This window comes from Alosa alosa, chromosome 12 (genome assembly GCF_017589495.1).
Source record: "Alosa alosa isolate M-15738 ecotype Scorff River chromosome 12, AALO_Geno_1.1, whole genome shotgun sequence".
NCBI lineage: Eukaryota > Metazoa > Chordata > Actinopteri > Clupeiformes > Clupeidae > Alosa > Alosa alosa.
The window spans coordinates 7,506,044-7,522,687 of NC_063200.1; the positions used below are offsets into that span (position 1 = coordinate 7,506,044).

The 16,644-nt window shown below is 45.1% G+C and overlaps 2 protein-coding genes across 5 annotated transcripts in view; one reads left to right on the forward strand and one right to left on the reverse strand.

The window, feature by feature from the left end:
* Positions 1-5,031, reverse strand: part of hook3 (hook microtubule-tethering protein 3) — a 35,213-nt gene extending 30,182 nt beyond the window's left edge. For all 4 annotated transcript variants that reach the window (XM_048258757.1, XM_048258756.1, XM_048258755.1 and 1 more), the window contains exon 1: positions 4,676-5,031. In XM_048258757.1, the coding sequence (XP_048114714.1) occupies positions 4,676-4,732 (57 nt within the window). In that variant the 5' untranslated portion in view covers positions 4,733-5,031. The remainder of the gene's footprint in view (positions 1-4,675) is intronic.
* Positions 5,032-5,267: 236 nt separating this feature from the next.
* On the forward strand, positions 5,268-12,314 carry rnf170 (ring finger protein 170). The gene is made up of 7 exons (XM_048259970.1): positions 5,268-5,341; positions 5,960-6,124; positions 6,313-6,391; positions 6,837-6,945; positions 8,142-8,215; positions 8,598-8,738; positions 10,265-12,314. Exons 2-7 carry the CDS (start codon positions 5,985-5,987, stop codon positions 10,538-10,540), a joined length of 819 nt encoding a protein of 272 aa, XP_048115927.1. The 5' UTR covers positions 5,268-5,341; positions 5,960-5,984; the 3' UTR covers positions 10,541-12,314.
* The last annotated feature ends 4,330 nt before the right edge of the window (positions 12,315-16,644 follow it).

Here is a 16,644-nt window from a genome sequence, read left to right on the forward strand (position 1 = left end):
TAAATGTGCAGTGGTGTCAGTGATTGGACCCTTCACAAATGTTACTTAGGCTAAGACCTATAAACAGGACGCACTCAACCACAGCATTTTAACTACTACTCACTAAAACACATAAACACAATAAAACTGAAATTAAAAGAGGCCCCCAAAACAGAGCCTACATAAACCTGCCTATGTGGCTAAAAGGAACGCTCAAGTTCATGACGCAAGAGAGGAAGTCTACACCCATAATCTCCTCTGAATGTGAGGAAACACACTGAGAGGGAGCAGCGTGGGAGGGTGGGGCTGGCCAGCTCTTAGGAAAATTACCAAAAATACAGCCTGCAAACCCTGATGGTCAGAGCAAGCAGCCCAGAACTCCAGGATTGGGATTAGGAGTGCAAAAATGGACAAGAACAGATAATGAGAAATCCTGATGAACAGGCCTTGTGTGACAGTGTGTCCTGACACAGTCTTCTTGCCAACTGTCTCAGTTACTTCCGAAACATTCTTGTGTAAGTTGCCCATGAGTGAAATTAGCTTGTTAGCTTTAGGTTTAGTCACTCTTCAACTTCACTCCATTATGAGGTGTGGCTAACAGCGTATCTTAATTGGTCTCTGGGGTTAGCTGGTCAGCTCTACGGCTCTCTCCATGAGTTGTCTGGAGAGGTCTGCTGTGACGCTCAGTGAGATTCTCATTCCCTAAACGCTGCTCACAGCTATGTGTGGAATGCGAGCAGACCACATTATGTCCAGCTGTAGAGGAGAAGCTATTCCCTGTCTTCACACGCCAATGGGCCAAGAAGGGTGTATGTGCTCTTCACAGACTAGCGTTGTAAAACATCCTCAGGGAAAACCAACGGTAAAACCCAACGGGCAGCCATTAACACCTGCTGAGATGACATAAACAATGGACAATAACACCTACTATCCAAAACAAAACCACGGCTCATCAGCCTGAAAAGCTTATGGATACTAGGCCATCATGCTTCTCAAAAACCTCCATGTCTGTTGAGTAGAAACCTTAGGCTTATTCAATTGTTTAAAAAAAAAAAAGAATTGTTATAGCAGTGTTATATGAACAAAGAGCACAAGCTTCTTTTGGTGTGCCAGACAGAAAAACAGAAGGATCCTGGGTTCCCACTGCACCACTCATCTCTGAACAGACCACAGGTCCGAGCTTCTGGTGCACCCTTCTCCACAGCCCAATGCCTCGCTCTGGCTCTCTGCCTCCACTGAGTGTGCTCAGCCTACTGTACAGTGGCCTCTGGCTGCAACTCGCCAGCCCTTTCTTCTCAGCAAACAAGGTGGACACTGTTAGGCGACACAGCGCCCGTTGCACTGTTGCCAGGGGCTTCGGTTGAGGTCAGAGGGGCTGTCGAGACGCGAGAAAAGTGATTTCCATGCATAACTCCAATAAAAACAGCAATAATTCAACTAATCAAGCTTCCTTGCTATTGCACACTGCAAGAATATAACTTTGTCTTTTTGTTCAGTGTTCTGTCTCGAGACAGACAAATGAAGAGTCAAATAAACAAATCTAGTCAAGAGGGCAACATTTGAAAATTCAAACTTGAATGCTTGACCACACGTTTCAACCAACAAACAACAACAACTTCAGAGAGGTCCTCACACACATTCCACCTCAGCGATCTGTCAGGCTCATTACTGCAACATTTATGACCAATCTGCTGTTGACAAACAGCCAGTCTCTAGCTAAGCCAAGTTAAGAGTTGCTCACAGCTAACTCTTCTAGGGTCCTGAAAACGATGCCAATGAATAAAAGTGAGTGCACACGGTTTCATTTTTCCCCTTATTCTGAATGACAGATGGATGAGGACAAGCGTGATATGGTGGTTTGGATCGATCTGACCATTTAGCCGGTCCCTGCGGGGCATGGCGCGGCCCTGGGCCAAGCCTGTTGCATCACACAGCGGTCCCAGTGCAGGTCTATTAGCCGGCTCCCAAGCCATATGCTCACTCAGCTCTGCCTGCCAGCTGGAGTATGTGTGTGTGTGGCCAGCATGTAGATGAGCGATAGCCCATCGCTGGAGCTAGAGAAAGGTCATTGACAGAGTGCTAGGGGTTGTGGATGGGTTATGAGTTGTGTGTGCACACCAGACACTCTATTTGTGGATGGGAATGAGAAACCTTCAGAGAACACAAACATTTCAGACAGGAAACTCGAGAACCACTCATGAGTCACCACACACTCCCACTGCTCAGGGGACGTTCACTCCGTTCACCTCCACCACAGGAACAAGACACATCCTTTTCACATGAACAAACTAGTGCAATGCATGACTTGCATTTTGGCCTACTTTCTGATCTGTAGCACAGCTGTGATAAGAAGCAGCAATGCATTCTCACGGCTGCCACTGTCATCAGACAGCGACCGAGGAACCTGTTCACTTCACCTGCACACCCCTCCCTTCGGCACTGAAGCACAAACGTTCTAATCTACCTCACCAGTCTAAAAACACTTTTGAAGAGCAAATGAACTCTAATTATCTCCACACCTGCCCCTCCCAGAGGATTGTCTCACTGACAGATTGAAGGAGGGGGAGAAGATGAGGTTATTCAAGAGATGTCAAAGCAAGTTCTACGACAAGAGATGTCTCAGAGAAGATAACAAGAGATGTTGTAGTCTCATGGAAACACCATACAATCACCCAGGCCTTAATTTAATCATCTGTTCTAGCGCCATAATGAGGGAAGAGAGAGAGAGAGAGAGAGAGACAGAGAGAGAGAGAGAGAGAGAGAGAAAGAAAGAGAGAGAGAGAGACAGAGAGAGAGAGAGAGAGAGAGAGAGAGAGAGAGAAAGAAAGAGAGAGAGACAGAGAGAGAGAGAGAGAGAGAGAAAGAAAGAGAGAGAGACAGACAGAGAGAGAGAAAGAATGAATGAATCTACTGACCATCACATCATCCACCCCCACTGTCTGTCATTTGCCCTTAATCCCCTCCTGGTGCCAGCCTGTGCTGCCTTTGACATTTCAGGGTGTGAATCAGCAAGTCCACAGCAGCAGTTTCTATGTCCATCTCCTTTAGCTGAGGCATCACAACGTGCACCGACAGCACAGCCATTATCCATTACCTAAGCTGTTGGCAAACATGTTTCCTTATTCATGTGTCTAGAGGCAGAGAGTGGTTCCTGGTGGTGCGAAACAACAGTTTGCTCACCACTGTCCATCCACTTAATGCAGCTGTTCTTTCTTCTCTCACCTTTTGTTATTGAGAGGACATTAACAACAGGAGTGAGAAAGAGACAAGGGGAAAGCATGGGCGAGACACAAACACAGAGGACGGAGAGAGAGAGAGAGGGAGGGAGAGGGAGAGAGAGGGATGAAGTGATAAGTGCAGCCTTGGGCCATGTTCCTGGGTTTTCTACACAGAAGGCTTGTTGACATCCCTTTCTGTACTGCTGTCAGTCAGGGCTATCTCCTGTTGCTGTGTGTCCAGTCAGGCACGGTCCCCTTTCAGTCCCCTCAGTAGCCTTAGTTTGTCCACAGTACAACTGTGTGTTTAACACTGACCACTGACTGGGGTTTTGAATTTTGACAGATATTAGCAGGAAGCTAGAGCAAAGATGTGCAGAAACTAATCTGACTACCAAAGACTGAGAACTCTAGTCCTAGAGTCACCTATTTGTACCTCCTGATTAGAGTGATGTGATTAAACAGAGCCTTAGGAATGTAGAGTTCCTGATTGACAGCATAGGCAGCAGCCTTACTGTTCAAAATGTTCAGGTAAAAATCTTTTGGAAAAAAATCTTATGGAAGCACTGAAGACGACAGCAGTTTTGGGACTTGGGATGTAGAGGTGATTCCATAAAAACAAGAAAACAAGAAAACAACAGTACGTTGGATGCGATCCAAAGGCTGAAATGGGTGTTCTCTGGTATCTACTCTTAAGTCACAGTTTATGAAATAGCTAACAGGAGTATAGGCATATCATGAAATCAAAACTTAGTTGGGAGCGGGTATGGGTTTGGGAAACGCGTTTACTCTGTCTAGAAACATGTCGAAATCAGGTTTTGGCGTAGTATGACAACAGAACACACGACAATTTGACATGCTGAGGATTTCTGCCAGTAGAGATACAGTAGGAATGTAACATAGCTTGCATAGAGTGGGCAACCCTCAAATGTAGCAAATTAAGCGATCACACACTTGGACATCAAACTTAGCACATTGCGTTATCTAACATTGCGTCCTAACATCATCCCATTGACATTTCTGCGATTACATAACGCACTGTCACAAGATTTATTACTTAGGCTTTGGGGATCATAATTTCTCTTTAAGACTTTTCGCTTCCGAGATCTCCTGTTAAATGACTATACAGAGTCATATTGTTGATCTGGATAACGTTACAAGCCAACAGTGATATAGTAAGATACTGTAACTAATGTGAATGTCTGCCTGAAAAACAGCTGGCAAAGTATCCTTCTCGGTGTTTGAGAAGGGGAAAACTGCGTAAAATGATTGCGCCAGATAAAATGCGATAAGCCTAGGTTGATAAGTTAGCTTTGAACACAAAAATGCATTTGGCCTGTGTGACTGATACAGTGTACTCATCAAGACAAATAAGGTAGGTAGCTAACTGGTGTTACCGTTAGCTTGCTATCCCAGTTAGGCATATTCGTCTGGACAGTTAGAAATCATTAAAATGCCAAGCAGCATTCGAATACACTCACCCATGTCAACAGACTCTCGCACAACTCGACTCGATCCACAGATTCCAGGGTACTCATCGTCTGTTTAGATTAAACCACTGCACTAGTTTGATTGCTGGCTGTCTTTATCCTAATGGGTAACGTATCCACACAGGACAATATCCGAAGACGTCTGATCTGATCGGTTTGATCAGAACAACGTGACGAATTAGTACGATCTCGTCAAAGTGGTACACGACGGAATACACCCCAATTTGCCTTCCACTTGTGTGTCAGTCCGCAGTTTCGAAAAGGGAATTAAATAATTGTTAAGAACAAAAACGCGAACACACATATATCCACCCCGCCGGTTTATCCCTCTACAGCTTTTTCCAACCCAGTCGGGGTCCTTAAGATGCCACCCTGCAGAATATGGTCAGCCTTGCGCCTGTATAGAATCCAAATGAAGAGAAACACGTCATTTCAGATAATAACCTTTGTCATCTAATGTACTTCATATGTGCGCGTAAGAAATATATTTCTAATTCAAATGATATTCTTATCGCTTTCATTTTAACACATTTTACCAAATAACAGCACAACTACTAACATCTCTGGCACAACCACCAAACCAGGGGTCCTTCAGAGGAATGCGGAAACACAGCTCCGAAAATATTGTACCAAAGATTGTACGTTAGAAGATTCAAGGTATGTTTTTTTTGTGTGTGTGAAATTGAAAATATGAACGTGTACTTTAGTAATACAAATTCCTGTTGTATTCAGACGAATGATGTCTGCATACTTTTGTGAACTGGCACACTGTCGCAGACAGTAATCAGTTACATTAGCTTGCAACAGCTGACAGCCAGCCTGTCTGGAGGAGGAGGCTATTGATATGTGCTAGCTAACTTATTTAGCCAGGTTAATCTTCTAGGGATGGCAGAGGACCGCATTAGTTAAGAATTAACGTAGCTAACATGTTGAAACATATCCAGATAGCGCTAGAGTAGAACGTGGTTTCGTCATGTCAATAAAACTTGAATGGACATGGCAATAAATTATTGAACTTGGACACAGGCATGGCAAATCAGACAATTTTACTGTGCATTAATGTTAGACAATTAACATTAATCTGTAACATGAGACTGCGATGTCGCCACAAATCACTGATAGTGTTGATGGGCTGCGGAGATATAATCCGAAATTAAATTTCATATTAATTTAGTAGTTTAGTGATAGTTTACCCAGTCAACCAACAAGGTGGATAACGATAAGGGATTATCACAAAGTTGACCTCCCTATTATTTGTTTTCATGCATGCATCAGGAGTCACAGATTATGATCCGTTGGAATGGAAGAAAACCAGTGCCTGCATGCAAGTCGTCTACTACAAGATGAAGACTCTCTAATCGAGGGGGTTAGCAATCCCGTCCTCTTTGTTGTTGTATTGAGCGTCACCTTTCTGGGTGGATTGGCTACGCTGCTGTGCAGGTAAGTTTTAGAAGCATTACTTGTGTCAGCGAAAAACATGTTCTGTTTTTTGTCAATACCACTTACAAAAATACTCATAATACGGTAATACAGGTTTTAAACACATCCAATTGGTGTAACAATTAGGGCCAGATAATCTCTCTTTATCTCTTTGTTTGCACTGTTCTCTCCCCCACATTTTCACAAAGGAATGAACAACAACAGAGAATCCACCCAGAAAATCAAGAGCATGTACGTGCAGTTCGACAGCAGCTACAGACAGATCAGGTGAAACCTCTTTTCACTCTTGCTCCACTCAAGTGACAAGCTGTGGTCCCAGCTTGCCCTCATTTACTCTCGCCTATTTTTAAAGCCACTATACCACAACCTATAAAAGTGATATTTGTGTCACTTACATTCATGGTCAAGTTTATGGTGCATATCCGCACATTGTCTTTTTTGCTCTTAAAGGTGTGGTCCTTTTAATTTTGCATCGTTTAGTCTCTGGCACCTGTTGGAATATATAGATGTGTGTGAACGCTTACATTACAAGTATATTGTTACCCTATTATCATGGTTTCAGCGAGCCCCTAAAACCTTAATTATTGTTTATATTGAGCTAATTCATAGATGCCCTAATAATGTACATGTATGTGTGTGCTATGTGATCCTGTACATTGATCTTGTGTAGCCTGAGCCTGAGTGTGACGTACGGGTGTTTTCCTTCATGCAGGAGACACCGCCAGAGCCCAGGCACCAGTTCTACACGGACATGTCATGTCCAGTATGCCTGCAGCAGGCCTCTCTGCCAGTGGAAACCAACTGCGGCCACCTCTTCTGTGGTGAGTTTAGCAAGAGCAGAGCATACACTATATGAGACACTGTCGTAGTTAAAAGTTAAAGTTGACTGATAGCAGACACTTTTATCCAAAATGACACAGACTCACAATGGCTGGAATCAAACCCGGGTTGACCGATTGTCAGTTGGTCACGTTACTACTGCTCCATCATGCCCGCAAACTGATCTAGAGTGTATTACGGACGATTATGATTTTTGATTCTGAATGATTGGATAGATAGAATTGAATTTAAGTGGAAGAATGTTGTTGCATTGTTAGCTGTGCATTCTTTGTAAAAGTGGATTGTTTTTGTGGGTATAGCTCTCACAGAATTCTTTATTTTGTCCAAAGCGACTTCCGTTGTATTTTAACCAAACACCAGAGAGGGAGCGCACCTGTCCCTTCAGTGCGTACAAAGACTGGGGGCCCTAATTTAAAACGCTGGGCCAAGTGCAAAGTCTAAAGTCTAACTAAAGCTTGCTTAATAACTGTTAAGATCTATTTACACTTTTAATACCATGAGAAAGAATCTAAGCACAAAAACAGCTGTGGGCCAGCTAAAAGCTGCCTGACACCACATGATGCTGTTAGTTCATGCACAAGAACTTTGGGCGTAGACTCTGCACTTTGCCGAGCATTTGAATTAGGGCCGTGGGTATTTTACAGTGTACTCAGAGAATGGACAGCCAGTGGATCATACCATAAGATATACCCTGAATGTGACCGATTAGAGATGGCTTAGAATCGCCTGTAATACCTGTAAGTAAGGAGTTAGGTCATGTTGACCATATCGTAGTCATTACACAGCTACCCACAAAAATAAACCACTAATTTCACAATGCAAAATATACAGCTAGCAATGCAGCTGCCATTTGCTAAATGCTAAGTGGGCTTGAATTTCCCCTGGAGATCAATAAAGTATCTATCTATCTATCTATCTATCTATCTAAAAAAATAACTGACCTCTTAACACCGCTGTTGATTCACAACTACAAGCTTGTATGAAACCGTGTTTAGGAATCTTGTACCATGACATGGCGCTGTTAGTCATATACCTGAGCACTGTAATGAATTGATTGGCGTCTGCATGTCATGGGTGGAGGCTGCAGAAGGAAGGGGGGGGGTCAGCTCATGGGGATGGCGTTTTGTGGATTTCCGATTGATCAGCATCCTGCCCTCTCTGTTGGTCTGGTCTATAGGCTCCTGCGTCATTGCATACTGGCGGTATGGGACATGGCTGGGGCCAATCAGCTGTCCTATATGTAGACAAACGGTAAGAAGACTCAAGTTCACTTCCACCACCATGCACTCTGGATTTCACTGAATTTGTTTTGGATTTGAGAGTCTCACAGAGTTAAGCTGTTAAGATGTATTTTTAACCCTTAAAGGAGTACCGTCACACTGGTGTGACGGGAATGTTGAGAAATGAACGTTCTAAAGAATATCTGGGTTCATTGAATTCAACATAGAATTTTAGAACCTTCAATTGTTGCGGAACTTAGAACGTTCAAAAACCTACACCTTTAAGGGTTAAGTAATGTAGATACACTGTTGCCTCCTACATTCAGTCCATGGTTTACCTCCGTGGGTGAGTGTCTGTGTTTGTGTATACTGTGTTTTGTAAACTGACTTCCTTCTCGCTGTTGTGTGTTCAGGTGACGCTGATTTTTCCGCTCTTCCACGGGACGGAGCAGGCTGCCCCCTCCGATCTTCCGGATGATGGGCAGCCCGAGGCCAACCTCATCCTGCAGGACCTCACGGACTACAACCGCAGGTTCTCCGGACAGCCCAGATCAGTGAGTGCCGTGTGTGGTCATGGGTAGGAGTGGGGGTCGGTCAGGACTTCTAGGGCAATTTCGGGGTTTGTCAGGTCCACATTGAGGGTGGTTTTGTTATCGAATATCAAATGTCGGCGCTGGCGCAAAAAGGTTGGTCTTATGTTTCTTAATCAGTCATGGGTGTGTTTTGGGTGTAACATCCTTTAAACCAATGAAAATGACATCTGTCATTCCCTTTAACAGCAAGCAGTGCAACTTCACAGCTTGAAGTTGCACTGCTTCGGTGCTTTGGTAGTTGCACAGTGCATCGGTATTTTGATAGTCAGTGGCGCATTTGAAGGAATCTGCTTGCACGCAAGACCGTATGGAACAGGTATTCCACTAAACCATGCTTTATTAAAACCTAGCAGAGTATAGCCTACATGCATCTGCACTCGTCTATTATTTGAACTCATAGGCAAAGTGAAACTAACTTCACCGTGGTGTCAATGTCAACGACAAAACAGTTATACACAGTTAATTACTTTCACTATTGACTGACAATGGGTTACCATCGAAAACATAGCCTGAAAAAAAGCAACACTTATCCCAATAATATTTGAATGACTGAATAAAAAACCTAAAGACATTTATCCTGCAGAGGAGTTGCTGCTTACATCTTGTGACAGTGCGTCTTCAGCTGTGCTTCATATGTGCCTTTCACTATTAGACCATGTTTTCCTTGGTCAGTCCTTCAGATAATGCACCAAGACCTTACCTTAGGTCATTAAATGCCACACCACCACTCCTCTTTCTTTTTATGGAGTCATCCTTCATCTCTAAATGACTGTAGGTGGCTAGACTGTGCACACTTGTTTTTTAATACAACATGTTTTATATATACACAACATTAGTGATGGGATAACACATCTGACACACCTACCAACAAAAAATGTACCTCATAGCCTGTTTCGCATCTTTGCACACCGTTTTGAGTAAACATGTCATTCAGTGTGGAAAATGTAGCAAAACCTGTGAGAAATGGCGTGATTGAACGTGCCCCAGGTCTCTCCTCTCCTCTCTTCTTCTCTCTTCGTCTTTTCTGCTTCCTGCCTCCTTTTGCCTTTAAAGGTGCCATGTGTAAGAATTGAGGTAAAAATATCCAAAAGATGAGCTACACGCATCAAAAGAATGAGAAGAAATAAGGGCGATGATGTCATTAAAAAAATAACAAGGTATAGTGCTGCAGAGATATCAACCTGAATTAGCATGCTAAATTACTAGCCACAGCCCGACAGGTGTCATAATACCAGTTTCGGCCATGGGAGGCAGTATGCGGACAACATAACCACTAGCCAAACTGCAATACACGAGTCTCGGTTGTTACTCTAGGGTAAACCAGCTCACTTTCTGGAGGTATACTGCCCCCATCTTTTATGGAATGTGGAGTATGAATTGATTTTTGGCGGACATTACACATGGCACCTTTAAATTAAATCTTGTCTCTTGTTCTCTCTACACTCCTCTCCTGCTCTGTCCCTATTGTCCCTCCTGCCCTCCCGTAGCTGATGGACCGTTTGCGGGACGTGCCCACGCTGCTGCGCCACGCCTTCCGGGAGATGTTCTCGGTGGGCGGTCTGTTCTGGATGTTCCGGCTTCGCATCCTGCTGTGCCTGGTGGGGGCGCTCACGTACCTGGCCTCGCCGCTGGACTTCATCCCCGAGGCGCTCTTCGGCCTGCTGGGCTTCATGGACGACTTCTTCGTCATTCTGCTCCTCTTCATCTACATCTCAATCATGTACCGCGAGGTGGTGACCCAGCGGCTGGGCGGAGGAGGATGATGCGTGTGAAGAGACACACACACGCGCACACACACACACACACACACGCACACACCCCAACACAGCACCTGCACTCATTCATACACACGTGCACTCATGGATACATCATAGCTTGCCCTTACATCAGGTCAGAGACATTGGTAGAGAAGGCTGAGTGTGCTGGGTCTTCCTGTGGCCTAGTGTGTGGCATGTGTGTGTTGGCGGATGTGGCGTGGGTCAGGGTGCTAGCTAGCTAGCTTTGTGTTTGTTTGTATTGCTGCATTGTGTGTGTGTCATGTGTGCTGCATGGCCATCATCATCCTTGGCATTCCCTACATGAACTGTCCCAAAAGAACAGATCACAGTTTCTCCTTGGATGTGGGACATGTGGACAGACTTTTCTGCTTGTGTGTGGCTGTGTGCTAGTGTGGACAGATATATCAGTTATCGAGAAACGAATGTCGATAATAACGACTTGTCATCTCAAGTGCCCTCAACTATATTTTTTTAAAGCTGAGGGCCGTGTAAAAAGGTGAAAGTTCAGTAGCCTTGAGTTTAACTACAACATATCAATTTAACATCGCAACTTTAAAGGAAATGCAATATGTGCAGGTGTCCTTTATGGACGTATGTAATAGTTACCTTTTCTGAGTCCTACTCTAAACTGGAAATGTGCTCTTGTCTATAAGATTTAGAAGGGAAATTAGGAGGAAGAAACTGTTCTGTTCAAGAGCCAAGCCTGTGCACTCGTTCAGATGTCCAGTGTGTCAGGACCTCAGACAGACGTCATGTTCATTATTGTGTTGTCTCTTGTATGGTGGAATAGGATTTTTTGTCGATGCCTTTCTTTAAGTCCATTTTTATTGTTTTCTTCAGTCAGTTGCCCGCTCTGTCCTCTTTTCTTGCTGTTTCTTTCTTCCTTTCCTTTCCCTTTTCTTTTGTTCCTTGATTTCTCTTTCTCTCTCTCTCTCTCTCTCTCTCTCTCTCTCTCTCTTTTCCACTCTGCTCTTACTTTCTTAAGCATGTCTTCCTTCTCTCTTTTCGTTGTTATATTTATGTTGATGTTTAGCATTGTTGGTTATTGTTTTAAGAAGATGGATACCAGACAGTGGTAATCTATCCAGTTGCCTTGAGCTAAACCTTTGTGTGTGTATGTCCTCCCCTTCCCCTGTTGTCGTTGGGTGCCAAACCAAGAGCTTGCCCTTCCTCACCCAATCTCAGGGTGTCACCTCTCTCTGTCATGCACAATTTTGTCATCCTCTCTTCAAACCTGAATGCGCTCTTCAGCAGCGTGTCCTTGAAAGGGTATTTTAATCCTCGGTAACAGCACACCATTTGCCAAAGCGGTCATATCATTTCAAATCATCGTTCAGTGTTGGCGTGTCATACACTTAAGAGGCATGGAAGTTTATTTGCTTTCTTGTGTTATGGATTCCGGAGAGGTTCCTTGTGAAACAAACCCAAAAAACATCTCTGTGGCTGGCACCTAGTGTAGTGTCCTCTTAAAGGGAAACCTGTTTTCTTAAAAAGAAAAAAAGGAATCATTGCACTATTATGCATTTCTTTTATTGACCTAGAATGTACAATGCGTCAGATACAGAATAAATGTTTACAGTGAAAAGAAAAACCTCATTTGTTTTGTGAGTCCAACTTGCTTCCTTGCAGGCTGAAAGCTCTGTCTAGCCAGTGGTGACGGGATCAGTGATTAAATAAAAGAACTGCCTGATATATTCCCATTACCTTAAATATGAACATGTTTGTTATCCTCTCAAGAAATAAAGATTATAACGATATATTCTGTGTGTGTGTGTGTGTGTGTGTTCGTTCGTGTGTTTGTGTGTTCGTTTGTGTGTTCGTTCACTAGGACCTACCTTACGTCAGCATTATGTGTATCAGTGTCTGCTCACTGTTTGTTGTTTTTGTGTCATATATGGAACTGTTCCTGAGACTAGTTCTGTTCACCACTAGTCTTGTCGAGGAAAGATGAATTAAGTATCTTAATAACTTATTACAGATGTCACTGACCAGTTAATTACATCTTATACTTCCTACCACTGTACATCTTCTAACTATAGCTATTCTGTATTATTGAATTACATTGGAGTAAATATGTGGAGTAAAATTACTTTGGGGTGTTTAGGTGTGGCTTTCCTAATTTCTAGATGTAGCCAGTAAAATGGTAGTACCTGTAATACAACTATTACTAGGAAATACTCTTGTAAACGGCAAACACTTTAGTAGTATTAAATATCACCACCAGGTGGCAGTAGATACCTGTGCAGATAAGTTCATCATGTTTGATGTGTTAGCTCTTCATGTACACAAAGGCTCTTCATGTTCACAGAAAAAAAGTCTACAATGGCAGTGTGATAATATAACTTACCTACCCATGACACAAAAAGTGGATGAAAACTCTTTAAAAATCCAGCAAAGCTGACCATATCAGGTCTAAAACTGAGCTGCTGAGGAATCCCAAAGATACAGTCAGACCTGAAAAAAATACAGTGGAAATGGCCCAGACAAATGCACAGCCACGTTCGTTTTTATCACTCTTTCATCCGGGTTACTCATAACCAGTCACATATCTCACGGCTACTCATCATGGCTCAGTCCTCAGCCCCCTCTTGTCGTGAGCCACTAGAGGTCCTTCTAAACTCACCCATCACCACAGGTCCTCCACACTCACCCTAAAACCAGGCGCTCCCCTACACTGGTCCACTCAGTGATTCTACCCCACTCACAGATATGCGCCATGTACTTGGCTTTGTGCTGAGGCACTCATTATTTATCACTGAAGCTAGGACTTCCTAATCAAAGGTCACATCAAGCAACAGCCTTGACATTGATGTGCTTGGGGGTCAATGTAAATGTTAAGGCCGGGTTCATCTGGAGGTGACTTCTTGCAAACGTAAGGGGCACGTAGGCGGTCTGCGTCTCTCCTTGCCGTTAGAGACCACAAGAGAGAGAATGATCATAGATCATAACCCATAACCACCTCAAATACAAAAAAAGACCACTGCTGGAGTTTTGGGGGTGGGTCTGAAAAATTTCCACAGCTGTCTGATTAACCCCCAGCCGCCACCTCCTCCACTACTGGGGGCTGAGTCAGATGCTGCCGTTTGGCTGCAGTGCATACCTGGCATAGCAGGCCACTGGCTCACTGGCCACTGGCCCTAACTGCCTTCCCCTCGCGACAGACGAGCAGGGTTAGTCACACGACGCACAACACCAACCACAGGATCCTTTTTAATGGCCTGTCTGGTAGTCTAGTCGGTTCAGCAATGGCCCCCGCTGCTACAAGAAAGACCAGCCCAGGCATTTATGCGGGTCGGGGGCTTTTATAAAGCTCTGATTTGAGAGGGCCCAAGCTCTTAAACGAGCGTGTACCAACTCGAGAGCTTACTCCCTGCTGAGAGGAACTAGCCTCTCAACTCAAACTCAACTCAATCTAGCCTCTCAGCTCCTACACACATCCTCATTAGGCTATCTAAATGTGCTTCCATTTGGAATTAAAGCGAAGGGAGGGCATTTGGAGTGGACCCCATGATGTAAAAGCTTGTTTTATACCTTCCATCAGTCTGATTAGAAATTGTACTATTCTCATCAAGGTAAAAAAAAAATCACAAACTGTAATGGAAACACTTATTCAAATCAACGAATGAATTATTCTTGACCTTGGATATTTAGTCTAACTTAGTGGGGAAATGCTTAGGAACCATGAGGTGAACGGCATTATGGGAGTCTAATGAAGAGCCCTCTCGTTTTTGAAATGTCAATGATCAGAGACGCGTTCCGGTTCTGACAAGGGTCTGACATACATTTTCTGCCCTTCTTGCCCAATCGGGGCTCTCATGTTGCTTCAGAGCGTTTTATCCGTGCCCCAGGTTATGGTCCGCAGCCAAGACATTGAGCTGGAATGTGAAGTGACTTGTTCATCTTGTCTTTTTTTTTGTCTTTTTTCTTCTTCTTCTTGTACTTCTTCTTTTTTCCAAAACAGTCCTTTTGTATTGTGCACTGGTACTGATTTGAGGGAACCCAGTGTACTGCTCCAGTGTGTTTTCTGTGTGTGTGTGTGCGTGCGTGTGTGCGTGCGTGTGTGTGTGTGTGTGTGTGTGTGTGTGTGTGTGTGTGTGTGTGTGTGTGTGTGTGTGACAGAGAGAGAGAGAGAAAGAGAAGGGAGGGGCAGAGAGTGCACGCTAGAAAGAGAATCAGTCAGTGAATCTGTGCTTGTGTGACAGAGAGTGTGTCTGTGTGTCACTGTGCACTGATTGTGTGCGTGCTTGCTTGCATATGTGTGTGTGTGTGCATGCGTGCAAGCGTGCATGCTTGCATGTGTGCGCTTGCTTGCATGTGTGTGTGTGTGTGTGTGTGTGTGTGTGTGTTTGTGTGTGTGTGTGCGTGCTTGCTTGCATGTGTGTGTGTGTGCGTGCTTGTTTGCATGTATGTGTGTGTGTGTGTGTGTGTGTGTGTGTGTGTGCTTGCTTGTGTGTGTGTGTGCGTGCTTGCTTGCATGTGTGTGTGTGTGCGTGCTTGCTTGCGTGTGTGTGTGTGCGTGCTTGCTTGTGTGTGTGTGTGTGTGTGTGTGTGTGTGTGTGTGTGTTGTGTGTGTGTGTGGGTGTGTGTGCTTGCTTGTGTGTGTGTGTGTGTGTGTGTGTGTGTGTGCATGCTTGCATGTGTGTGTGTGTGTGTGTGTGTGTGTGTGTGCGTGCTACATGTGTGTGTGTGTGTGTGCTTGCTTGTGTGTGTGTGTGTGTGTTGTGTGTGTGTGTGTGTGTGTGTGTGTGTGTGTGGCGTGCATGCTTGCATGTGTGTGTGTGCGCGTGTGTGTGTGTGCACTCTGGAGGATGGCTGGTGAGAGCACGACTGGCCTGCGCTCCGCTCTTGTCTCTCTCTCCGCCTGTCAGGACCGGCTCTCCCCGCTGTCTCTCTCCGGGGCCCCCGCGCCGCTGCCCTGACACGTAGATAGCAGATGAGGCCTGATCGCAGAGTCCAGTCCGTTTCATCTGGGCGAGAGCGAGAGCGAGCCCGGCCCCCGCTGCTCCACACACACACACACACACACACACACACACACACACACACATACACACACACATGCTGGAGTCTGTTCTGGAGTCTGTTCGGCTTCTTGCGCCATCTGATCCGTGGCCTGTGCGGCGCCGCCACAGCTCCGTGTTGAGTTGCGATGTCTTGACGGACAAGCACGACAGGAGCACGGCTGGAATCGGTCACTGCTGGACGGCTGCTGGACTGGACCTCTGTCCCTGGTGAGGCATAATTGGTTTAATGAGACCTGTTTCACTGACGACAGAAATCAAGGCAGGGAGGGAGCAATTTTTTCCCAGGGCCCCCGATCCATGGCAATGCCAGCCTGTAAAAAGTGTGATGATTGATGGTTTAGTGGTGGGATCACTCTTGCCTGGGCATGGCTGGCCTCTGTGTTTTTTAGAGGGAGTTAGAGAGCGTAAGTGGTTCCACCCAAGAGGAGGCAGTAAAATTCTGAAGTCCGATTCTTCTCACGCCCTGCTGTCCATCTGGCCGAGGCTGAGTCGAGCGTGGGCCCCGGCCTGCCTCTGGTCCGACCTGACAGCAGAGCACCGTCCGGTCCAAACGCCCACACAGGGCCCCCGCTCCACTCCGCTCTGACAGGACGGCAGACGCTTGCTTCTGACCACAGCTGCCGAAGGTCTGGAGCAGTGCTGGCTCCGCGATCAATCGCTGTCGGGGCGTTTTTACTTTCCTTTCTTTTTTTTCTGTTTTTTCCGTTCACTGGACTGAGGTGCAGCACAATGGCTCACTGTGTGTGTGTGTGTGTGTGTGTGTGTGTGTGTGTGTGTGTGTGTGTCCCTCTTTCTGTCTCTCGCCCTCTAAAAAAAACGGAAAGCGATGAAATTACACATGTGTGCTCATGTAATGCCGTAGTCTGGATGCCAGCACTCCATGGCTTGCCCGCGTCCGGAAAACAGACATCGAACAGAATACTGTTTCTCTAAACTACACTGACTGTGGAATATTACAGACTTTGAAGCGCATCATTTTAACTAAATGCATGTGTGTGTATGTTATGTCTGTGTGTATCGAGGTGTGTGTGTCTGTATATATTTATTTGCTCTACTTGCTTGGTT

What these genes read in the sequence shown, in the direction of transcription:
- rnf170 (XM_048259970.1), top strand. Translation starts at nt 5,985, where the DNA reads ATGGAAGAAAACCAGTGCCTGCATGCAAGTCGTCTACTACAAGATGAA. An exon ending in AGCAGCTACAGACAGATCAG is followed by an intron (nt 6,392 to 6,836) that starts GTGAAACCTCTT and finishes TCCTTCATGCAG; the next exon opens with GAGACACCGCCAGAGCCCAG. An exon ending in TCTCCGGACAGCCCAGATCA is followed by an intron (nt 8,739 to 10,264) that starts GTGAGTGCCGTG and finishes GCCCTCCCGTAG; the next exon opens with CTGATGGACCGTTTGCGGGA.